The sequence below is a fragment of the Eptatretus burgeri genome, chromosome 6 (assembly GCF_056783735.1).
Source record: "Eptatretus burgeri isolate ZD-2024b chromosome 6, Ebu_testis_v1, whole genome shotgun sequence".
Taxonomy (NCBI): domain Eukaryota; kingdom Metazoa; phylum Chordata; class Myxini; order Myxiniformes; family Myxinidae; genus Eptatretus; species Eptatretus burgeri.
The window spans coordinates 12580243-12606557 of record NC_140966.1 but is presented as its reverse complement, the minus strand read 5'-3'; the positions used below and the strand labels follow the sequence as shown (position 1 = coordinate 12606557).

Genomic DNA, 26315 nt, shown 5'->3' with positions numbered 1-26315 from the left:
AATAATAATAATAATAATAATAATAATACAATTCCTTTCACACTGTAAAGGCAAATAGGGCTGCCAAGGCAGTTTCATTGGCAAGGAGGACGGGTCGCCACTCCGACGTAGGTGACCCCGAAAGTTTATTACCCCAGTACACTGGTACTCATTTCGCCAACCTCAGAAGGATGACAGGCTGAGTCAACCCCACCTAGTGTTAATTCAATGGCCGAAATGGGCTCAAATTCAGGACCCTAAAGTCCCAAGCTATCCACCTTAACCGCTAAAGCAACGCTAGGCTTGTTTATAGACATATCTCTCACACACACACACACACACACGCACACGCACACACGCACACACGCACACACGCACACACGCACACACGCACACACGCGAGCCATAGCTGTAAAGTGCTTACATGCTGTCAGCTTCCATTGCCTGGGAGGGAGCGAAGGAAGATGGGTGAAGGAATGAATAAGTATGAGTTCGGTAACGAAGGAAAATGAAGATGTGATGAGAGATGATAACTGCAGGAAGGGGATGGGTTATGAAAGCTGTCAAGACAAAGTGCTAAACCGTTCACATGGGAACCATCCATGGCGTTAGCGAATGTTTGATGTTAAAAGGTACATTCCCATAATTCACAAGCGAATTCCACCTGACAGAGGCCACTGAGTCCCACATTTAAACCCAGAGCATTTGCAAGAGACTACTGAACAGGTTTTTTAACTGGAGTTCCATGGTAAGTGCCCTGGCTCTGGCTGTTTGAACCATGAAGTGAAGAGTGGGTTTGAACGGCTTCAGTAAGGCGGTTCCACAAACGGGAGAAAAGATGCACAAAAGAGTTAAGGTGAGCAGCAAGCCTGTATTTTGGTTGGTTGACAATAAAACAGAGAATTTTAGATTTCACAGATATCAGGAGAGACAGAAGTGATGCTGGGGCACCAGCCTATAAGGGAGAGAAGTACTCCACTGATGTATGGATGAAAGCCTTGTAGTCTATGAGTATTTCTAATTTTTCGAGGAGTCACTTTAAATGACAGAGGATGGCCACTCCACTGGTGGCTTTGTAGGCCAGCTTTGTTATGTGGTCAGCCCAAGATAAGTCATGGCTCATGGTGAGGCCTAGAAGTTCGAGAGGCTGCATCTCTCCCAGTGGTTATGGAAATGGACAGGAGGGTTTGATTGTCAATCCTTCCATAGTGACAGAGTGAGATTGTAAGTATCATTGTTGTTTATGAAGTTTCTGGATAGAATTCTCAATGACCTGTGTTGTACACTTCATTTAGTTTTGTTTTAAAGTTGCTACAAGACCATGTTCGTGACATCCGAGACATTTGGGGGATAAATATTATTATATACACCTTTTCACTGAGCCCAGATAAGTTGAATATTAATTCACTAAAAGTGCACAGAAACAGAGGTTTGTATTCATGGGACATTCCACCACATCTTGAGTACATTTTCAATTCCTATTAAATTTGACAACCATCGTGCAGACATCCCCTGCCATTTCCTGTGTCTATCCATGACCTTTATACTCCTACAATCATGCTTTCTCTCTACCCCCTAGTGTCAGCGATGTCTGTACTTTGTCTGTCACTTTGTGAACTGTTCCTTTGGAATAATCTATCATAAAGTGCTAGCAATGATTTAAAATGAATACTCCCAAGTGGGACAGACGCTCATCTCCCAATGGAGGGGGTCGTAGTCGGGCTGCATTGCAAAAACAAGCTCAAATGAGCCAAGATCCTCGGCCTCTTAATGATGACGTCATAAAAACGAATATGACGTCATTGTGATGTATCAGGTTTGCGATAAATTATCTGTGCTAATGCCCGGCTTGATTCCCGCAAACAAAATTCAACCAGCTTGCCTAGTTTCGGAGATAATGGTATAGGCGATTTCCATTAGCGGCGATATTTTGACGTCAACTTTTTTTTCGATGAAGAATTTCCAAAATCGGAGATGGTTACTGCCTGCGCGTGGGCTTTCTGCATATACATGGCAAGTTTCACGAAGATCCGATGAAAACTCTGGGTTGTGAAACAAAAAATGTCAAAAAATAGGAATGACGTCATAGTGATGTATCATATGTGCGGTAGTTCATCTCTGCTAATGTCCTGTTCGATTCCCGCAAACAGAATTCAAAAAGCTTGCCTAGTTTCGGAGATAATTTTTTAGGCGATTTCCATTAGCGGAGATATTTTGACGTCATAACTTTTTTTTCTCGGAGGAATTTTCAAAATCGGAGATGGTTACTGTCTGCGCAGGGTATTTTTACATATACAGTATATGGAAAGTTTCAGGGAGTTTCGATGAAAACTGTAGGCTGTGAAACAAAAAATTCCACAAGAAGAAGATGAACAACAACAACGTGAGTAAGACTTAGAGATCCTCCACGAGGATCTAAAAATTGACAAACAAACATAGATTACATTTTGAGTTAATTAGCTAGTTATCTCGCCACCTGGATTTGAATTTCAAAAAGGAAAAGGGCTCCATTAGTTTTTGCGTATTGACGTCATGAATCATCATGTCAAGTTTCAAAGCGATCCGTTGAGCTGCCTCGGAGGAGTAGGGAAAAACAAAACAAAAAAAATGTTAATGGACCCACTGCCAGACTGACTGTCTGAAGGACATCGTTATGGCTTTAACAGCTCACCTTGACTTCGCCATAGATGAGCTAACAATGTAAGGAATGTAAAAATCTGTTTTACTCTTGTATAACATAAGCATTGTATAAAAAGGCTGACCAGAAATCTCAGCAGGGGGGTGCATTCACCTTGATTCTGTCTGGTCAATCACTCATCTGCATTCGAGTCCAACCAACTGGTGTACTGATGGAGTGCTACAGAAGCGAATTATGCTGGCAAATTGTCATTTTTCCTTTTTACCTCCACAACCCGTGGTGGGTGGAGGTTGTGGTTTAACCCCTGTTTGTGTGTCTGTCTGTCTGTCTGTGAGCATATCATCTCAAAAAGTTATGGATAGATTTGAACGAAATTTAGTGGACAGGTTGGGTGTGTGACAAGGACGAGTTGATTCGAGTTAGGTGAAGACCTGGATCTGGATCTGGATAGATAGATAGATATATATATATTCATTCTCATTCTCATTCTCATTCTCATTCTCATTCTCATTCTCATTCTCATTCTCATTCTCATTCTCATTCTCATTCTCATTCTCATTCTCATTCTCATTCTCATTCTCATTCTCATTCTCTCTCTCTCTCTCTCTCTCTCTCTCTCTCTCTCTCTCTCTCTCTATCTCTCTCTCTCTCTCTCTCTCTCTCTCTCTCTCTCTCTCTCTCTCTCTATCTCTATCTCTATCTCTCTATCTCTCAGCCTGTGGCTGCTGGTTGCATCATTGCTTGGGACGTGGCTATGCCGCTGATGCAGTGTCCCCCTTACCAGTACACTGGTGCTCATTTTGCCGACCTCGGAAGGATTACAGGCTGAGTCAACCTCCTGGTGTATTTCATTCAGCGGCCAATGGGGCTTGAACTCAGGACCCTAGGATCCCAAGCCAACACCCTAACCACTAAGCCAACACCAGGCTTGATCTGGATACTAGAAAAATGTTTTAATTTCCAAGTGATTCTGCACCATTGAGAGATAGGACCAAACGACACAGATCATGATATTTCAAAAGGTTGTGGAAGGATTATAACAAAACTTGGTGGATGAGTTGGGGTGGTGACAAGAAAAAGCCGATTAGATTTTGGTTAAGGTTTGGTTACAGATCCGGCCTATAAGTGGGATGCAAAACGTAAACTGTTCAGCCTGGTGGAGGTATGCTCTCCACCGAGTGCTGTTCTAGTTATCCTCGCCAAAGGAGAGGGTATTGCATTTGGGTCCATTTGTCTGTTTGTTTGTTTGTCTGCACACAATGTGCTAACCTAATCCACAAGCGCCACCTAGTGGTAGCCAGGAGTACATATTCTCTTTTTTTTCAACTAAGTTCCTCTATAAATGATGTACAATTAGAAATTGATTAGGTCTATAAAGTATGGACAATTAATATGTGAGTACATCTTTTAAATATGTACTATAAAACCACACAAAACAAGTTTGGGCGAGGCTATGCAATCTTTGATTCTTGTTGTAGTTTAATCTGTGATTGTTTGTCTCTCTCCTGCAGGAAGCGTTCTGTAGCAGAGAAGCAGTTGATGCATGACAAGGCCCGCCTCATCAACGAGAGGTCCCGTCACACGTTTGTGCAGACGCTTGTAAACAGGCTCAATTCGGCTGCACACACTGGGCGAAAAGAACGTACTAGACAGCGGGAAAGAGCAGAGTCACCATCACCTTGACCTATCCAAATTCGATTCCAAACTCCAACCCTTGCCTCCAGCATGATGGACTTCGCCAAAGGAGCCCTATGCTTTGTGATGGTGGAAAAACATAAACCTGATGCCTTATGTTTAAAGTAAACCCCACCACTTTTTCATCATAATCAACAAGGTTTAACATTACAAATATTGTGGTCCCCAGTCTTTTTAATGTTTTTTTTGTTACCATTTTATAGTGACTGCAAAGTTTCCACATGCTATCTGGGCAACGCAACTTGACAAAAGGCTATTATGCAACTTGATAATACTCATAAAGTATTAAAACTAAACCAAAAAGTAATTGCACTTTTCATACTCCAATGAGTAATCCATCCTCCAAATTTACAAGACCTGCCTCCTAAGATTGTATTTTTTCGTTTTTAGTTCATGATATTATGCCAGCATTGGGAAATTTGGGTGAATGAAATTAAATTTGGATCAATGATGGAAAATTTAATTGAAACAATCAGCATTTTATGTGAGTAAAAGGCGTATAGACGTGCATAGGACAGCCTTTCAAAGGTTAGGCACTGGGTCCTTTCTCATAAAGAAGTCATTCACAATTGCCTCTGTCAAATACAGTAATTGTAAGAACATTTTTTGACTGACAGAAAGCAATCTTCACAAGTTTGCCACCTTTTAGATGGAGCTTCAAATTATTAGTTGGAATGAGATGTCAAACTTTATATCAGAGTTGAAAAAAGATTGGCTGCAATGACTGCTTTGTGAGAAATGACCCAGTGCCTAATGTTTGAAATACTGTATCGTATATACGTCCACATCATGAAAAAGCAATGGAAGCACAAGCATGTGCAACTTGTTAGTTCACTATATCGTTTGCTGAAACCAATGCATGCATATTTGTGGTGGGTGTTTATTTGGGTCACGTAAGCCTGAAAAGACTGCACCTGTAAGAACTACATTGGTTTAGAAAATGTATAGAACCTGTCATAAGCATTCTACATGTAATCATTGATTATATCTTTCACTGTATTGCACTAGACATTTAAATAACGTTGGAACACTGCAAAACATACAGCTTTCAAAGGCTGTTTCACTGACTTTTGGAATTGCATGTGTTATATTTTGTAAATTGATTATCTTATTAAAAGTTTGTGACATCAACTTCTGGTATGAATATCTAACATATATAAAGCACTTTCTTAACGTTGACTGACTGACTGACTAATTCACTGACTGATGTTAAAGATCGGTGCCTTCCAGGTGATGAAGAAAGCTGAAATTTTGTGCGCCGATGGACATCGAAGCCGGTACACCGGAAAAAATAAATAATCGCAGAATCGTCGTACAACATCCATAAATGAAAATATAAATACATGAAAACAATAAATGAAAACAAATATACATGAAAAAACTGCAGGGGAGTGACCCGACACAATGGGGAAACATGGTAATTTTGCATGCCGATGGACATTGAAGCCGATACACCAGGAAAAATCACAGAACCGTGGGAAAGCATCTGAAAATGAAAATATAAAGAAATGAAAATAAATAAATAGGTGAAAAATCAAAGACAGGTGAGTGACCCGTGACAATGGGGAAACATGGTTTGTATGCTTATTATTATTATTATTATTATTATTATTATTATTATTATTATTCGTACATGCCCGTACGTGCGTGACCGTACGTGCAGAAAAAAAAAACTTTCAAACCGCGAGCCAGAAACAACAACCACACAGGCCGTTCCTTCACTCTCGTGTGCCCGTACGTGCGTGGCCGTACGTGCATGCCCATACGTGCGTGGCCTTACGTGCAACCCCCCCCCCCCAAAACAAAACAAAAGAACTTTCAAACCGCGAGCCAGAAACAACCACACATGCCGTTCCTTCGCTCTCGCGTGCCCGTACGTGCGTGCCCGAACGTGCAACCCCCCCCCCCCAAAAAAAAAAACCTTTCAAACAATCACACAGGCCGTTCCTTCGCTCTCGTAAATGACGACTGGATTGGGGCATTGTGTTTATCTATAAATGCGCATAATAAATCGAGAAATTATTAGAATACATTAAGTCATCACTATGTGGAAGTGGAGCGTGCACGTACGGAATGTTCACATGCATTCCACGAATTATCTCTTGCATTGCAGTAACAACTGCTGTGATACTTACACACACAGAGTTAATTAAAATTAAGTTTACCTGCCTGTCTTTGCTTGCCATGACATTCGCTGCCATTGACCATTGCCACGCCGACGCCATGGTAACTAAGGCACCGATCCCCATCGTAACCGGCACGGCACATGACGTGACATCATCATCGGCCGGCCGCGCACCAGCCTATGCAGCCACGCCTACGCAGCAACGTGTCCTGTGATTGGTAACTAAATGGCGCATCGGCCACGCCTACGCAGCAACGTGTCCTGTTAGTGGTTGGTAAATAAATGGCCATAACTTGGGAAGCACTTGTCCGATTAATATCAAACCTTGAAAAGGCACATATTCAGGTCCCCAGCAATATACCTGGCAAGTTTCAATTCGATAGGACCAGTGGTTGTCGAGAAACAGCGGTCACAGACACACACACACAGACACACACACACAGACATACACACACACACACACACACACACACACACACACACACACACACACACACACACACACACACACACACACACACACACAGAAATTGCTGGAATTATAGATACTATTACGTGCCCGTAAAAAAAAAAAAATTAATAAGTAAATAAATAAATAATCAAACTGCGAGCAACAAACAACAACCACACAGGCCGTTTCTTCGCCCGTATGTGCGTGGCCCGGAAGTTCGCATATTATTCGCAGTTAGGATTATTCGCAATTTAGTTTGAATACCCAATTATTGAATTAGCGCCAACGTATTTTACCTTTTCGCAATGTCGTCACAAGGAAAAACAAAAAGAGAAGAGAAGAGAGAAAAAAATTTACTTCCTGGTTCGGAGCATACCAGCACTCTGATGTTACCGAAATTTATGCACCGTCTAATATGAAAACGATCATAACTTGGGGCATTGTGTTTATCTATAAATGCGCAGAAGAAATCGAGAAATTATTAGAATACACGAAGTCATCATTATCTGGAAGCCCGTACGTTGTAACCCGTAATGGGGAACGCAGCTGAGCTTCCCTTCCCCATCGGCCACACCCACGCAACAACGTGTCTTGTCATTGGTTTGGTAAATAAATGGCCAAAACTTGGGAAGCACTTGTCCGATTAATATCAAACCTTGAAAAGGAACATCCTCAGGTCCCCAGCAATATATCTGGAAAGTTTCAATTAGATCGGACCAGTGGTTGTCGAGAAACAGCGGTCACAGACACACACACACACACACACACATACACACACACACACACACACACACACACACACACACACACACACACACACACTGCTGGAATTATATATATATATATATATATATATATATATATATATATATATATATATATATATATATATATATATATATATATATATATCCTTGAACACTGTAAAACAAAAGTGGCCTTATTGGCACGTTCAAAAACCTTTAGTTTTGCAGTACTTGGACAAAATGTTATGCCATTTTACATCATCTCGACCAATCAGATTTGCTGCTTGCAGACCCCACCAATATCCTTTTTTTAAGGTATTCTATGAACTCTCTAGTGATATATGGATCAAGCACATGAACCCTCACAACAAGAGAGAGAAATAATTAAATATTGATTTCTTTGAAATGCATTTGTTGAGAAAATTGCTGAACATAAAATGGGATGATTGTGTAATGAAGATATTGTATAAGAGAAAGGTCAGGTATGGGAGCATGTGCCAGAACAGCGCGTCGCTGTGTCCACTTTCCGCCAGTACTCCAGGGGCCTCCGTCTGGCCATCCCCCAGGCAGATGCCAGGCCCATCCCCATCTCCTTGAGATGATGGTCAACCTGCTGCAACCACGAGGCACGTGGTCGGCCCACTGGCCTCCTCCACTCACGAGACTCCCCCGCTGAGAGAATCTGGTGAGCAGGATCAGCGTCAGGAAAACGAGCCACATGTCCATACAGCCACAACTGACACTCACGGACTATGCAGGTAACAAATCTCATCTGAGTCTCTCAGCAACCGCTCATTGGACACAAAATCCGAGCAGCGATAGCCAAGGATTTTCCGAAGAGACCTGGTACCAAAGGAATTAAGGCTCTGTCTCCGATCCTTGGTCAGAGTCCAAGTCTCGCATCCATAGAGCAAGACTGGAAGTATCAAGGACCTGAAGACTCGGACTTTCGTCCTCCTGCACAGGTACCGGCAGTGCCACACCCCATGATCCAGTGAATCCATGACTCCCCAGGCCCGACCCAGACGTCTATTGACCTCTGACTCACAGCCAGCAGAGACATGAATATCACTGCCAAGGTAAGTGAATCTCTCCACGACCTCAACATCCTCACCACAAACAGACACAGACAGGACAGCAGCATCCAAGATGTCACCGAAAGCCTGGATCTTAGTTTTGACCCAAGAAACCCGTAATTCCAGTGGCTCAGACTCCTCATTCAGCACCTCGAGGGCCCCCAAAAGGATATCTAAATCTCCGCAAAGATGACTGCATCATCTGCAAAATCAAGGTCCGAGATCTTGACATTCCCAAACGATGCACCACAGCTTGATCTCTCCGACATCCTCCCTAAAATCCAGTCCATACAAGTGCTGAAAAGTGTGGGGGCAAGTACACACCCCTGATGAACTTTAGTAACAACTGGAAATAAGTCAGAGATGGTACCACCACACTTCACAGCACTCTCAGTACCAGAGTAGAGTTCAGACATCAGATCGATCAGTTATGGTGGCACCCCACGAAGACCAAGAATCCTCCAGAGGACATCCCGATTCACTGAATCGAACGCTTTACAGAGATCAAAATAGGCTGTAAGCAGCCCCTGCCAAAACTCTCATCTGTGTTCGGTGAGGACCCCAAGAGCAAGGATACGGTCAATCGTTGACCTCTTTGGTGTAAAGCCTGACTGCTCTGGACACTGGTGCTCAAACAGATGGTGGCGAACCCTATCAAGAATTATCCGAGCAAAGACCTTGCCCGGCACTGAGAGCAGCGTCACCCCTCGGTAGTTGTTGCAGTCTTGGCGATCACCCTTCCCTTTCCAGAGAGGGACAACAAGGCCCCTCTTCCAATCAGTTGGGATGATGCCTGTGTTCCAGGCAGAGCACAAAACTGCATGCAACGACACGAGTGCAGCATTTCCACCAGCCTTGAGAAGTTCAGCATGGATGCCACAGATCCCTGGAGCTTTGCCCCATTTCAACCGGTTCACCGCAGCCCGTGTTTCCACAAGCGAAGGTGAACCACAATTGATTCGAGGGTCAGCAACAGGGATTCTAACACCCTTGACGTCCAACTCGACAGCTGTGGGATCAGCCTGGTACAACCGCTCAAAGTAACTGGCCCAGCGGGCCTTCACTTCAGACTCCTCTGTCAAGAGCCTACCACTCTCTGCTCTAACTGTAGTGCTCCGAGAGATGGGCTTTGGTGAACGCAATGCGCGAATTCCCCTGTATGCGGGACGAGAATCACCTGTCCACAGGTGATGCTCTACCCCCTCACAGATTCCTCGCACATAGGTCTCCTTGTCCACCCTCAGTGCACGTACAGTTTTACGCCTCAGCTCCCCAAACAGCTCAGCTCTGCCATTCAGCCTGGCGCTGCGACTCTGATCGATGGTATCCAGTGTCCCTTGAGAGACAAAATTCTTCTTTGCCCTGCGGTGAGTTCCAAGACATCCACCGGCAACATCAAGGATGGTGGTCTTGAAGGCACTCCACAACTCTTCAGGACCCCTCAAAGCACCCAGACCCCCCAAGTGTCCACTCAGCCTGTTCGCAAACTCCTCAGCTACTCTCTCATCCCTGAGCTTGCCAACATCCAGCCTCGGCTGGGATGGTACCATTCTCCAGGATTTAAGGTGCAGCTTTAGAGTTGCAACAACAAGCCTGTGGTCAGTATTGAGGAACTGAGCACTCCAGTAGACCCTGCAGTTCTGGATCATCCTCCAGAGACCGTCAATGAGGACATGGTCAATCTCCTTTGTCGCAATGCCAGTGTTGGAATACCAAGTCCAGCGATGAGCTTGTGGGCGCTGAAACCATGAACCAGCCATCCTAAGTCCATGACTTCTTGCAAAGTCAAGGAACTTAGTGCTTTTCTGGTTCATAGTTCCTGACCCATGGGGACCAACACACATCTCATAACCATCCCTATCAGTTCCAGTCGATGCATTGAAATCGCCCAAGACTAGAAGTATATCTCGTCTGGGGCATTGATCAACCACAGACTCGAGTGTGGCGTAGAATGCATCCTTCACGGTGAGATCACTCGCCTCAGTCGGATCATATACAGAGACCAGAGAAATGACACCTCAGGAGTGACGAATCCTTAATCTCATAATACGCTCGTTGACCGGTGTTACCTCAATTATCATTGGGGTCAGCTTATTGGACACAGCTACAGCAACTCCTTGGGTATGGTAACCATCAGGGCGACCAGACCAATAGTAGGTGTAACCACCCACCATTATCTCGCCGCAATCCGGTCTCCGAACCTCAGAGAGAGCTGCAATCCCGATGTCCAAACGCTTGAGCTCAGATGATTACAGAGACAGGTGATCATCCTCTCTTAGGGATAGGACATTCCAGGCACCCACCCAAAGGGACCGCCTCAGGTTAACCCAAGGAGACCGCCGTCTGGTGGAAAGACACCTCAGCACCACTCCGACACACTCTCCCGCAATCTGACCCAGGGATGTTACCCCGTGGTTTCCCTCCTATTATCAAAGATTGGGGGTCCCAAAGGCTTTGCCCCAATCCCGTCATCCGGTGAGCTGCCCTGTGAAGGAAGCTGCACAGGAGGTACTCCCACGGAGTGGGTTTTCAGATTTTTTTTGCGTTTTTGTGTTTTGCGGATTGAAGGGTTTTACGGTGGCCAGAGTGCAAATCCTGCCACCACCCTCATAATAAAAAAGTAACCCAACTGCAAGAGGACGTCCGCAGACACAGTTGGGCACTAGATATGGATGGCCGTTGGCTCACAACGAGCTCCTCCACCCTTTGACAGGTTTTGTTTTTAATCCTGCTGAGTGTCTATATCCAAACACCCTCCTCACCAGAAAAACTGGTGGGGGAGACGGTTGCGTCGCCGACAACCCGACCATGGAACAGGTTAGTACAGGTTTACATGGTACCTGTAGCAGGTCACAGATCTAACCTGACCTGACACGTAAGAGCAAGACGTGTACAGATTCCAAGGAGTGCAAGAATACATAAATCCAGACTGAAATAGTTTTCAAATATTGGAAGACGAGAGGAAAGACAAGTCAAAACACTCCAAAGCATGATGACTAGTATAAGGCCAGTGGGTAGACAATTAACCAGACGGAAGCGAACAGTGGAGAACTACCCAAAGAAAGCTGGAATTACTATTGAAGAAGCACAACAAATGTATAGCCCAAGATAGAAAAAGGTGGAGAGCTGTGGATCAAGGCATGCTGAATTGCAGGGGAAAGATAAATATAAAGACATCAGAGAGAAAAGCAACATTACAATGATCCCTTTACTGGGAACCAGAGTGCCCTGGGAGGTTAAGCCATTTCTCCCAAGGACAGTGGCTGTGTTTGTCTAAAGTCAAGTCCGGTGTTGTCTCGTGTATTTGTCTACAAATGGTGTGTGTGTGTGCGCGCGCGCGTGTCATTTGTGTCGCAGATCCTCCACGACCATTACACAATGTAAAAAATAAAATAAAAAGGTAATTTAGGTTTTTCAACATTTTCTCCAGATTCAGCAGCTTCCTGGAGTACTGCACTCCCCGAAGGTTGGTAACTCAGCATCACATCTGTCTATCCAAGATTTTGTGAAATATAAAGCTCTCAATATGATCAGCATCTACCACAATAAGGCCGAAGAACAAGGCCTGCTCCACTTACATCACAGACTGACCGATGGCCTTTTTTTTTTTTAACACGTCTCCTCCGGTTTAGCTCCCTCTGTTCTCTCAGCCCTCTAACCCTCCATAGCTCTTCCCAGGATGCACATGTTCCTCCAGTAACCCTCTCCTGCTAAAACTCCCAAAATCCAAGCAGACTGCACACCTCCACTATTTTGTTCCATTATTCTACCATTTGTGGAACTGCCTCCTGGAGACAGTTGAATTCACTCTTCTCTCCAGGCCTTCAAGCAAATGGTGCACAGTCATCTCATCTTCACCTCTACTTACCAACAAGCTTAACTCCCTCCATTAATCCAACCAACTCCACTCTCTTACTTGCAGGTTACCATGTTTCTTTTCCTATTCTTTTATTGTTCATTCATTCTCTTGCTTGTGTCCAACTGTGACCCCATGTCACTATGTGACCCTATGTCACTATGTTGCCTTTTTACCCTATCACCTAACCCTTCTATGAGCATCAATAGTCATACAAAATTAATAGGAATCCTCTCAAGTACAGATGTATCAGCCTTCTCACCATCATACGCAAAGTAATGGAGTCCATCATTGTGGCTGACCTCAGATTATCTCCTTCAATTGACTTCTGGTTCTGAGTGCATTGAATGTTGGGGTTTGCAGTTCCATTGTCCATTTCATCAAAGGTAAGTTTACCAGACCAGATCCATCGTGTCTTTCTGTTATATTTTCACCCCTTTGTTGCTGTTTGTGTTTTGTCCAATTTTCTGTCTTTAACCGTACCTTGTGGTGTATTGCCAAATGTGTGTCCCGATGAGTGTGGCCTACTCTCCCAGGCCTCAGCTAGTTGTTGGGCAAATTATTTCTCTGCTCTGACGCCGTGTGCCTCATTCAGCTTTCATTCTCCAATGTGTTGTCCTTTCACCTTACTCAACTTTACATCATTTCCCTTCCTTGCTGAAAAACAAACAAATCAAAAACACCCCAGAAATGCATTCTGGAGTTTATTTCTTTCCTTCAGTTATTCTTCATTCCTTCCTCTTCTCAATACCTCCAAATTGAATATTAACTGAATGAACTGCTTCTTACTTTACAAGCTTTTAGTAATATTTTAAAATGCTTCCCTTTCCTTATTTTTGTCAGTCCACATGTTTCTTCATCATCACGATCTAAACCTCTTCTTATTCTTTTTCACAAGTTGTATTTCACAAAACTGTCTCACTCAGATGCTTGGTCCATCGACCGTCCAAACACACTCTCTTAACCTCCTCCTCCTCTCTCCCCCTCCCCCCATAACCTACAGCACTACTCATTTCATCCTGCCCATAATGTCTGTCTCTGTATATTCAAATTGGGAATCATGAGAAGTCAAATCTGAGAGGTTGCCTGCACATGACCATGAACTCTCCTTCATGTCCGTTGATGGTGTCAAACCCGTAAATGTCAGCAACCACCACCTTGTCACCTCCTACATGCCTGCGCCCTCCCAACGCCCGCCCTTCTCTGTGTCCCCCTCTTCAGCATCTCTCCACACACATCATGCCCTCCATTTCTGCTTCCACCTCTCCCCACCCCCTTACAGCATGCTCCTCAACCCACCCCTCACCCAGCCCTGTCTTCTCTCTCGTGTGACCCCCTCCCCCCCCCCAAGCTTCCCTCCTCTCTCACCCTCTCCAACCATGCACTCTAGATTTCCCCTCGCAGCTTCCCTCCCCCCACCACCTTTCCACATCCCTGCTCTCTGCCAAGAGCACCTCATTCCCTGACCCTCATTGTGTGGGCCTCAAACATCTGAGGTATACACTCCTACCTGACAGATCTCTTCATCCAGGCTTCTGCTGATAAACTGGTCATCATCTGTTAAACAGAATCCTTCCTCCCACAAGACATCTCTGACTCCTTTCATGTCTTTCCCTGGCTCGATAGGCTTGAACCCCATCTTGGTGGCAGATTGTACTTTACATTAAGAACTTGTCCTACTTTCTCAAGACTGAACGGGGTAACGTGTTCAATGAACTCCCTAGTTTTTAATGGAAATAGGTCAAAAGCTATTACACAAAACTATTGTTTTCATTCCAATGGGTTGTTGGGCTAAGAAGTGGAGTTGATGATTCTAAGTGGAAGACAAATATTCAGGAGTAGATCTGGAACTTATAAACTGAAGCCAAAACAGCGATTGTAATATCTAGGGGTCTTCGGGTTATAAAATGTCAAAAGGGTCTTGGGGTTCTAAAGGGTTATAAGGGGTCCAATGTGTCAGGGTTACAAATGATCTGAAGGATCTTAGGGGTCCAATGGGGTTATAAACGGTCTTAAGGGCCTTAAAGGTCTAAAGGGTGTAAAGGTTTAAAGGGTATAAAGTGTCTTAAAAGGTCCAAAGGGTATAAAAGGTTCAAAATGGTGGAAATTAGTCTAAAAGGTGTAAGGGATTGAAAGAAAGGTCCACATGTCTAAAAGGTATGTTCCAATAATCCGTAATTAATAGACGTAGTCAAGGTCCAACAAGTAATTAATAAAAAGCATACTAATGGTCCAACTCACGTTCAAACAGTACGTAATGAAAAGACACTCAGAGGGGTCGATCAAGACTTCACCTCAACGAGGGTTCACCGTTGACCCGTGTTTTTTCAGTTTTATATAGGGTATATACAGTGCCTTCAGATAGTATTCACACACCTTGACTTTTTCACATTTTGGTGTGTTACAGCTTGAATTAAAAATGGATTGAATTTAAAAAATCTGTCATTTGGGGAAGGGAAGAAAACAATTTCTAGAGTGTAGAAAGTTCCCAACAGCACAGTGAGCTCCATCATTAGGAAATGAAAAAATATAGAACTATCCAGACTCTTCCTGGAGTTGGCCATCCGACCAAACTGAGCAACCAAGCAAGAAGGACCTTGGTCAGGGAAGTGACAGAACCCAATGACTACTCTGACATAACTACAGAGTTCCTTGGCTGAGATGGGAGAACCTGCTGGAAGGACAACAATCTCTGCAGCACTTCACAAATCTAGGCTTCATGGGAGAGTGACCAGATGGAAGCCACTCCTGAGAAAAAGGCACAAGAAGACAGCACATCTGGAGTTTGCAAAAACGCACGTGAAAGATTCTGTGGTCTGACGAGACGAAAATGTAACGCCTTGGCCTGAATGCAAAGTGCTATGTCTAGCAGAAACCAAGCACAGCTCATCACCCATCTAACACCATCACTACCTTGAAGCATCATGTTATGAGGATGCTTTTCAGCAGCAGGGACTGGGAGACTAAAAAGGATAGAGAGAAAATGAATGGAGCCAAATACAGGAAAATCCTTGAGAAGAAACTGCTTCAGAGTGCAAAAGACCTTAGACTGCAGTGAAATTGGTTCCAACAGGACAATGACCCCAAGCATACAGTCAAAGCTGCACTGGAATGACTTCAGAACAAGAAGTGTGAGCATCCTTGAGTGGCCCAGGCAAAGCCCAGACTTGAATCCTATTAAGAATCTGTGGAAAGACTTGAATATCGTTGTTCACCGACACTCCCCATCCAACTTGACAGAGCTTGAGCAAATCTGCAAGGAAGAATGGGAGAAAATCCCCAAATACAGATGTGCAAAGCTGATACAGACATACCCAAGAAGACTCGATGCTGTAACCACTGCCAAAAGCACTTTTACAAAGTATTGACTCAGGGAGCTGAATATTTATGCAAATTAGATATTTCTCTATTTCATGAGCAATCAATTTGTAAAAGTTTCTAAAAACATGTTTTCATTTTGTCATTACGGGGTATTTTGTGCAGAACGGTGACAAAAAAATTTAAACTTAACCCTTTTTAAAATTCAGGCTGTCATACAACAAAATGGGAAAAAGTCAAGGGGTGTGAATACTTTCTGAAGGCACTGGAAATATGTATAAATCAAGTGACTCGGTTGAAAATTGACGATTTGTTACCTTGACCTATTGACCTCAAAAACAATAAGCTTCCAGGTTGTCACCATGTGGTAAAGTTTCGTGAAGGTCAGAGTAAAAATGTGACCTGGAGGCGATTGACATACAAACAGACAGATACCGACAGACAAATTGAGAGAATAACAGACCAGACTAACCAATATACTTGCGAATGTTAGATTTCACAAGTAAAAATTCAGTTTGATCATATGGATGTGCCTCAGTCTGTCTATTTGGCTGCATGAGACCATTGACAATTTTGCTCGAGATTGGCCTTCCAAATTTGCAAGAAATCGACGAATTGTTGTTTTTCTGTAAGACTTTTAATGAAGTGAAAAAAATTATGTATGGTGAGATATTTAATGCCTTCTTGCCAAAGAAAAATCATACCAAAGACTTTGAAAATGGTGCGTGCTGCTTCCTTGCTTGACAATTAGCATTTAAAACATAAGAGCACATACAATCTTCATAGTTGGTATCCATGGGGAGGAGGAAATTCCTCCTGAGTAAATTCTCCTCTGAGTGCGGTGAGAATGGCGGCACCATTGTTGTGGCATGGCTGGTACCCAGAGTGCTCTGGAAAGTGATGGCGCTTCTCCAAAGTTCAGTGGCTGTGTTTGTCTCATCTAACAGTCCTGTATTGTCTCAGGTACCATCTGTATGTCCATGTGTGTGAGATGTGTGTGTGTGTGTGTGTGTGGCAGCTCCACTCCGAGCCTCAGATCATATAATTACTGATCCACATGATCTTCATCATCAAGCGCGCGCGCGCACACACACACACACACACACACACACACACACACACACACACACACACACACACACACACACACACACACACACACACACACACACACACTGTTCAAAATGTATCTCCAACACAAATTTTTTAAAAAGTTTACTCAACCAGTCAACAAAAAAGTATACCAAGCTTCCTACCCTTTATAGGTAACAACCATCGTAAAAAGACCATCATATATTCATATTACTGAAAGATCAAAGTATTGAGAAAGATAAACAAAAAAATTTACACGAAAGTTTTTTTCAAATCCTCATTGCTTTTTTTGCAGCCTGCGGCTCTGGAAGTATGTTCGTTGGCTCAGGACAGCAGTCTCCAACAAAGCCAGTTGGACACCATCAATGTTCTGAACCATACGTGCACATAGCAACATTTCCGTTCCTGGAACACATGAATCAACCGATTATTGGTTCACGAGCACCAGCCAGAGTGACCACAATATTCGTTATGTCTGTGTCTGTCTGTTGGGTGGTCGCTAGAGTACCGTTATTCTCAGGTTTTCCGTGTGTGTGTGTGTGTGTGTGTGTGTGTGTGTGTGTGTGTGTGTGTGTGTGTGTGTGTGTGTGTCTGCAACGCGAGGCTTCACACCACAAACCAGCAAACCGATTTCGATGAAACTTGGCGCACAGGTGCCATATGCGCTGGGAAAATGCGCGTTTGAGTTTCGTTGCTAAGCAACCACCCGTTGCTATGCAGCAGCCGAAAAACCGCTGCGATATTTTCAATACTTGTCGTACAGTTTTGAAGGTGGAGAAACGAGACTTCCGAATTAAACACTTCGAGATATTTAGAAAATTTTAGTCGAGCCGATTTTTGATTTAGGTTTTATTTTTCAAATGGTATCCTTCAAAAATCGGGTGTCTATTTACCGTCATTTTTTTGTTGTTGTTTGTTTGTACGTAATGGACAGCTCTGCAGGCCAGGAGTCAACCGATTTTGATGAAACTTGACAGGTAGGTTCATACCAGGATCTAGTTCTATGCTTTTGAGCACCGTTGCTATGGACACCACCGTTGCCTAGCAACGGGACTTTGACATTTTAGAAAAATCCTTAAAAAAATTATTTTTTCGAAAATCAAAAATCGGCTTCCAGGCTTTTATGCGAACTATAATCAAACTCTTTGTCAAAAATTTTCAGCCCGATCCGTCAAAAACTGTATGACTAGTATGCAATTATGTCACGACCACCCATGTCGCCTACCGGCTTGTCTGTATGTCTGTGTTTGTTTGTATGTAGTGGACAGCTCTGGAAGCCAGAGTCGTCAACCAATTTTGATGAAACTTGACTGGTAGGTTCATACCAGGATCTGGTTGTATGCTTTTGAGCACCGTTGTTATGGACGCCACCGTTGCCTAGCAACAGGACTTTGAAATTTTTGAAAAAAATACGAAAAATAGTTTTTTTTTCGAAAATCAAAAATCAGCTTCCGCACTTTTATGCGCACTATAATCAACCTATTTGTCAAAAATTTTCAGCCCGATCCGTCAAAAACTGTATGACTAGTATGCAATAGTCTAGCGACCACCCATGTCACCTACCGGCTTGTCTGTCTGTGTCTGTCTGTCCAGAGCATAACTCCGTGGACTTTGATCCGATCTTGATGAAACTTGGTTATGTGTTCGATATCAATGTCTAGTTGTGTTTTCCTGGATGAGGGCATGCTACGCCCATTGTGGGAGGAGCCACGCCTAAAAAATAGCAATTTTTAGGGGGTAGTTGGATAAAAAAAAATCTATCTTCTCCAAGGGAATTGACTGAATGGAATGGCTTCTTCGGTATTCGAATAGCAAAATGAATTATCTAAAACTTGTCGTTGTCTGATTTTTCATTTTCATCCCAAGGTCAAGGTCACAAAGTCAAAAACTTAGAAAATTGTGAATTTTGACATAAAAATCATATGACCGCCCAAACTTTGAGAGCTGGGATGACAATACTTTTTATGCATAATCTTGAGGTCATTCCCCACCTAAAGTCTTCAAGCCATTTTGCTCTATCTCGAAAACCTTGCCCATGATGCCCCCTTCAAGTTTGTTTTTACGCTGATTTCATCAAAGTATGGATAATAATCCGAGGAGTGTGAAATGCCATATAGCCTATATGACATTATATTGTTCCTGGAATGTTCCAAAGGAAGTTTTGCACCAAAGGTCATAATCCTTGACCTTTGACCTTTAAAGGCCACGAAGGTCAAATTTTCAAAGATGTGGGAATCGAACCGGGTTTTCGACCTTCTTCGACGAACTAACTCCAATAAGCTATAGCACGTATCCTGTTTCCTTATTTTAATGTCCACAACATTGTTTTGTGACCTTTAAAGGTTATGCAAAGGTCAAATTTTGAAAGTTGTTGAACGAAACCGGGTTTTCGACATTTTGCAGCTAATAACCTGTCACCCGTACCACATCATGTTGATCATTTTTATAACTTGGTCCAAAATTATCACATGATCTCATCCTTGACTTCTGAAACAATCTACATCGTCAAATACCGCTCGTGAACCATCGTCGTTTTCAGACTTGTTTATTTTAATTTCACCTAACCATGAGTAAATATCAAGAATTATCTGGCACATAATCAGGTGAAATCAAAGTTCATGCATGCAAGCAGACAAGGTGAGCAGAGATTCCCTCACTCTCTCCCCCTCCCACTGAGCTGAGATGCCCCTGCTCTACTCCTCTTTCAAGCAGAAATCCTCCTGCTCTCTCTCTCCCCTATGAGCCAAGTGGCCAAATTGTATTTGTAATGGTATTATTTGAAACACAAGTGTGACAAAGACTGATTTGACCAAGATGTACCAATTAATTTTTTTCCTTTACATGAGCAAGGCAGCTCCAACAATGGGACAAACATCAATATCATGAATGAATGAATGAATGAATGATTGCACAGCCAAAAGAAGAAAGGAAGGGAGGAGGAAACACTGAAACCAGCAAGTAAAGTTGTTCGGATAGGAAGGTTAATTGGGAAAATAAACATCAAGGGAGAGAATTGGAGATGACAAGATGTAGCAGTGTACTGCTTGCTTGAAACCCTGGAAGGAAAAGCAATAAAATATCCTCTGGAAGGTGGTTCCACAGACGGGAGAAGTAAGGAGGAACCAAAGAGTTGAAGTGTGCAAACAGCCCAAATTTGGGAAGTTTAACAAGGAGGTGGTTATTGGAAGAATATGTGCATCCTGGAATAGATAAGGAGGATGAGAGGACTGAAAGAGAGAGAAATGTTGGAGAAGAAGCAGTAAAAAACAGTGACCAACAGACCTTGTGTTTTGAACTCACCACAGTTGATTCTTATAATTTTGAGAGTTTTAGATTCCTTAGAATTCAGGAAAGACTAGTGAGATTCTGGGACACCAGCCCATAGTGGAGAGCAGTACTCCATTGTGCTATGGGCAAAGGCATTGTAGACTGTGTAGCTCTGATTTTCCAAGGAAAGACTTGGATTGACACAGGGTGTGCACTCTGTTGCTGAATTTGGGGGTTAGCTTTGCTAGGTGATCAGCTCAGGAAAGGTCATCGCTGATGGTGAGGCCGAGAAGTTGAAGAGACTGAACCTCTTCCAGTGGATGACCAAGGAAACAGCTAGGAGGAATAATTTGATGATCATTCCAGTGATAGGATGAGTTTGAGATTTTCGAGGATTGAAGGGTTATATATCACCGAAAAAAAAAAAAATGTTTTTAAAATGAGAATTTATTCAAATAGAGCAAGTCACATTTGTTTTGTCACATCCAAAGTGAAGTTTACCTTCATGTTTCTCCAGTTCTCCGAGGAAGAGGTAGAAAGAACCATTATGGGCTGCAAAAGGCTCTACAAGTGTTGTATTAACTTTCAGAGAATGAGTTGTGCCATGCCGGGACATGTAGAGGATAGCTCGGGAAGCTTGTGCATTGTAACTTGCCAGCCTCATGAAAAAGAAAAACACAAACCAGCAATGCAATCAACTTTTAACAGCACATTCTTCAAATTTAAACACACATGGAGATGAAACAGTTCAAACAAGGTGCAAGCAGCAATTCAATGGTCACCAGTCAGTTTGTCATAACAATGCCACATAAAACATCGCCTCTTCGTGTACAGCAAACGGCTGCGGGTTGCGTCATTGGCTGAGAGGGCACGGCTGTTTCTGCTGATACAATGCCCCCAGTAGATTAGAGAAGGCATTTTTAATTTGGCCAGGGTGACGATGATAGCGCACATACTCTTCGCGAAGGGCACTGTGGGATGTTTAACGCCCACCAACTAATGCCAGCAAATAGGACACCAGTTTAAAGTCCATCCAGGGGACAACACACACATTAATGATTCAACACAAGTCTAACATGTGTTACCAGGGCAATGCCGTACAATCACCAGGAATAAACAAAATCCCGTTTGAGCTGTCAAGACTCAAAGATATCCTAGGGCCATTACAGATAATAACTAGAAGGGTACTCGGTGGAGGGCATACCTCCGTCCAGATCTAAATTCAAATCTTCACCAAAATCGAATCAATTGGTCCTTGCCATACACGGAACCTGTCCACCAAATTTCGTCTGAATCCGTCCCCAACATTTTGAGACATCGTGTATATAACGTTTTTTTGGCCCCATTTCTCAATGGTGAAGAATCAGTTTAAAATTTGAGTATCTGGATCCAGATCCGGGCGTGGTTCCGGGCGTGGATCCGGGCGTTGATCCGGGCATGGATATTCATCAAAATCTGACAATTTTGACTTCGTCACTCATGGACTCCGGGCATGGACTCCACAAGTTGTCAACACACCCAACCTGCCCACCAAATTTCATCCGAATCCATCGACAACTTTTTGAGATATCCTGCACACAAAGAAAACAAACAAACAAACAAACAAAGAACAGCCAGACAGGGGTGAAAACATATCCTCCGTCCATCTTCAGTGGCAGAGGTAATTATCAGAATAACTCAGTGTTTGCTCCACAAGTGAAGATGTCAATAAAAGCACAAATGCTAAGCTCAGTGAATGCATGGTACCCAGTGGGATTGGCAGTTTGTTTCTGATACAGCTTATCATGCCACAAGGAAGGTGCAAATGCACAAATAAGTTGCTTATTTCAGATACAGTACGTTTGTAATTCCACTTGGCCGTGGCAAACCTATTCAGTACTGTGATACTGAATTACAATTTCAACAACTACTACCACTACCACTACTAATTGGATGGCAAAAACATTGGTGCATCGCTCTGAAACACCAGGGTGACAGCTTTTATAGCTGCGACGAGATTCAAACCCAGGGCAGACAGCTCAAAGGTGAGTGCACATACCTCGAGGATATCCTGTTTCTTTTTTTTTTTTTTCTATCAAACTTGTCCAAATTATATCCACATAATGGTAATAACCCATCTTACCGACCATATGTCCGGACACTTTGTACCGATGCCGCTTGGTCACCATTTTCTCCAGCCTCAACTGTGGAAACTGTGAAAGTGTCAGACAGTTCCCATAAGAAACGCCAAACAGCTGCAGCAGGAAGCCCAAAGGCCATGACCTAGATATAGGAAACAAAGACAGAAGATCCTCGTCTCACACATTTGATTAAAAACACACACACACACACACACACACACACACACACACACACACACACAACAAAACATTAGGAACACCTTCCTAATATTGAGTTTCACCCCCTTTTGCCCTCGGAACACCCTCAATTCGTCGGGGCATGGACTCCACAAGCTGTAAAAAGCGTTCCATCAGGATGTTGGCCTATGTTTACTCCGATGCTTCCCACAGTTGTCAAGTTGGCTGGTGGTGGATCTCGACTGAATAGTTCATTCCATCTCATCCCACAGATGCTCAACTGGATTGAGATCTGGTGATTGGGCAGATCACTGCAGTAAGCTGAATTCACTGTCATGTTTGTGGACCCATTCCTAGACAATCCTATCCTTGTGGCAATGGGGCATTATCCTTCTGAAGAAATCCATTCACAGATGGATACACTGCTGCCATGAAGGGATGCACCTGATTGGCAATGATGTTCAGATATCCTGTGGCATTCAAACTTAGCTCCACTTTTATCAAGGGGCCCAATGTGTACCATAAAAGCACACCCCACACCATCACACCACCACCGCCAGCCTGCAATGTTGACACACAGCATGATGGATGCATGTACTCATGTGGTTTTCTCCATACCCTAGTCCTCCCATCAGCATGAAACAGCAGGAACGAGGATTCATCACACCAGGCAATGTTTTTTCCAATCCTCCAGTATCCAGTGTTTTTTGTTCCTTAGCCCAATGCAACCACAGGTTCTTGTTTTTTGCTGAAAGAAGTGGAACTCTGTGCGGTCGTCAGCTGCCCTACCCCATTTGTGGCAATACACGACGAGTTGTCCATTCTTTTATGGGTCTTTCGGCACCAATGTTGTAGTGGACTGGAAGTTGACTAACTAGAGCCCGTCTGTTGCTCTGCGCAATTTGTGTCAATCTCCAATGGCCTCTTTCATGAATGAGCCATTGTTGACCACTATCCCGCCATTGGCTGGATGTTCTTTTGGTGGTGGACCATTCTTGACACACACAGGAAACTGTCGAGTATGAAAAACCCAGCAGCATTGCAGTTCCTGACACGCTCAAACCGATGTGCCTGGCACCCACTACCATACCCCGTTCAAAGGCACTTAAATCTTTTGTTTGGCCTATTCACCCTCTGAATAACGCTCATACACAATCCACGTCTCAATCGTCTCGAGGCTTAAAAATCCTTCTTTAACCTGTCTCCTCCCCTTCATCTGCACTGATCGAAGTGGATTTAACAGGTGCAATCAATAATGGATCACAGCTTTCACCTGGATTCACCTGATCAGTCTATTTCAGGGAAAGAGCAGGTGTTCCTCATGTTTTGTACACCGAGTATATTTTTGTGGGCCGGTGGGGTCGGGTGAGAAGACCACTAAGTGGGGGAAACTACGTCGATTCCCACCAGACTCCCCGGAATTGTGGGCCGTCGCTCACGGATAATTCCGTGACACGGCGAGTCGCTTAACCGACCGTGGACGCCAATAACTCAACCGCGTGACCGAGGGTCCTCCCGCCTATGGGTTAATCGGGTTACCTAATTAACCACACAGTTTAACCACCGGGGAACCACGCCCGCGGTACGCCTTGTCCGAACCGGATCACTCTTCCGGATCGGATGCAGCCGAGCGGCACTGCCAAGAATGTAGCGGCTAAAAGGAACGGATCGTTGGGAATAAAGACCCGGCTAAACTTGGATTCGAACCATGCTGGACCAATGAGAGAAAAGACAAAGGTGAGCTGGGAACATTCCTAATGACAATTATTTATTAACAGCAGGGGAGGAAAAGCATGTGGCACAACAAAGATTTATTGGGTATGTAACGCAGGGAAAGAAGATAGAGGTGTGGTGCGACAATAATACAAGCAACTTACTTAAGCAGACACAGTGCAGACTTGACGTGAGATTAATAAGAGTAACAACAATAAGGATCTTCTACAGGCTTACTTAACAAACAGGTGCCAGCACACTCAGACACACACACAGAAAAAGAAACCCCAATGAAAAGGGACTGCAGCCAGAGAGGAAGGGGAGTTGAGGTTATAGCGTTCGATACCTGGGCGTTTCGGGGGAGGGATGCTCCATGGTGCGGTACCCGACAATAGTAGTGTTGTTCTGGCCACAGCCGCACGTGTGGAGATCATGTTCTGAAGGAGGAGCTTGAGTGGAGAAGGGCGGAGTCCAGAGGGCGAGGGTGGAGCAGCATGCGGGACCAGGAAGGAGGCGGTTCGTCGAGGTCGTGTTGGCGGAGACGAGGAACAGGAGGCGGGCCGTCGAGGCGAGACGTGGGCGGAATCAGAAGCAGGAACACTCCACATGAAAAGACCCACACCGAACACAAAGTCTTCTCAACTCTCAACAAGGAGGATTTCTCCATCCGTTATAGAGCTCGAGGCTCGGGGGAGGGGCCATGCCGAATCCAACGTCATCGCACGAGTTGGGCGTTCCGACCGGCTCTGACCCTTCACGTGGTCCGCCAGCTTGGGCCGCACTTCGGGCAGACGCCGGTACAGCCCGCCCACCTGGGCGCTAAAGCGTACGGGACCCGCCACACGTCTGGTTTCGGGCAGACTTGGTGCACGCTTCTGGTGGACAAGACGAGGGGGCAAGCAGGCAGATTTACCTCAGAAAAGAAAAGAAAAAGTGGGGATAAAATAAAAGGGGAAAATGATTTAATAATCCTGATTATTGGAGCATCGCAACGCACTCCCTTGTCTTCCCAGAAAATAAAAGGAAGGGGTCTATCTACACGTACTGTATATTAATGGCATAACTGTCTCGGGACACCTATCTGTTGTATGCATGCGGTGTGTGTGTGTGTGTATGTGTGTGTGTCATTATGTCTGTGTGAGTGTGTCAGTTTGTGTGTGTGTCAGTTTGTGTGTGTGTGTCAGTTTGTGTGTGTGTGTCAGTTTGTGTGTGTGTGTCAGCTTGTGTGTGTGTGTCAGTTTGTGTGTGTGTGTCAGTTTGTGTGTGTGTGTCAGTTTGTGTGTGTGTGTCAGTTTGTGTGTGTGTCAGTTTGTGTGTGTGTGTGTGAGTCAGTATATGTGTGTGTGTGTGTCAGTGTGTGTGTGTGTATGCCTGTGTGTGTATGCCTGTGTGTGTCAGTATGTCAGTGTGTGTGTGTATATGTGTGTGTGTGTGTGCTAGTATGTGTGTGTGTGTGTGTGTGTGTGTGTGTGTTAGCATGTGTGTGTGTATATGTGTGTGCATGTGCGTGAGTATGTCTGTGCGTGTGTGTGTGTATGTGTGTGTGTCAGTATGTGTGTGTGTGACAGTATGTGTGTGTGTGTGTGTGTGTGTGTGTGTGTGTGTGTGTGTGTGTGTGTGTGTCAGGATGTCAGTATATCTGTGTGTGTCAGTATGTGTGTGTCAGTATGTCTGTGTGTGTGTGTGTGTGTGTCAGTATGTCTGTGTGTGTATCAGTATGTCAGTGTGTGTGTGTCAGTATGTCAGTATGTGCATGTGTCAGTATGTCTGTGCGTGTGTTTGTGTGTATGTGTCAGTATGTGTGTGTCAGTATGTGTGTGTGTGTGTGTGTGTGTGTGTGTGTGTGTGTGTGTGTGTGTGTGTGTGTGTGTGTGTGTGTGCCAGGATGACAGTATATCTGTGTGTGCCAGTATGTGTGTGTGTGTGTGCCAGTATGTGTGTGTATGTGAGTGTATGTGTGTGTGTGTCAGTATATGTGTGTGTGTGTGTGTCAGTATATGTGTGTGTGTGTGTGTGTCAGTATATGTGTGCGTGCGTGTGTCAGTATGTCTGTGTGTGCGTG

General features: G+C 44.1%; 1 protein-coding gene across 4 annotated transcripts in view; it reads right to left on the bottom strand.

The window, feature by feature from the left end:
• Positions 1–16101: 16101 nt before the first annotated feature.
• TEN1 (TEN1 subunit of CST complex) overlaps positions 16102–26315 on the bottom strand; it is an 11948-nt gene continuing 1734 nt past the window's right edge. Inside the window, exons 2-5 of one of the 4 annotated variants that reach the window (XM_085884047.1) lie at positions 24600–25128; positions 22366–22435; positions 20745–20902; positions 16102–17381 (exon numbers count right to left, since the gene is read on the bottom strand). In XM_085884047.1, coding sequence (XP_085740173.1) covers positions 17254–17381; positions 20745–20902; positions 22366–22435; positions 24600–24861 — 618 coding nt within the window. In that variant the 5' untranslated portion in view covers positions 24862–25128 and the 3' untranslated portion in view covers positions 16102–17253. Of the gene's footprint in view, positions 17382–20744; positions 20903–22365; positions 22506–24599; positions 25129–26315 lie in introns of all 4 variants that reach the window. The other 3 variants (XM_085884050.1, XM_085884048.1, XM_085884049.1) reach the window with 3 other exon arrangements.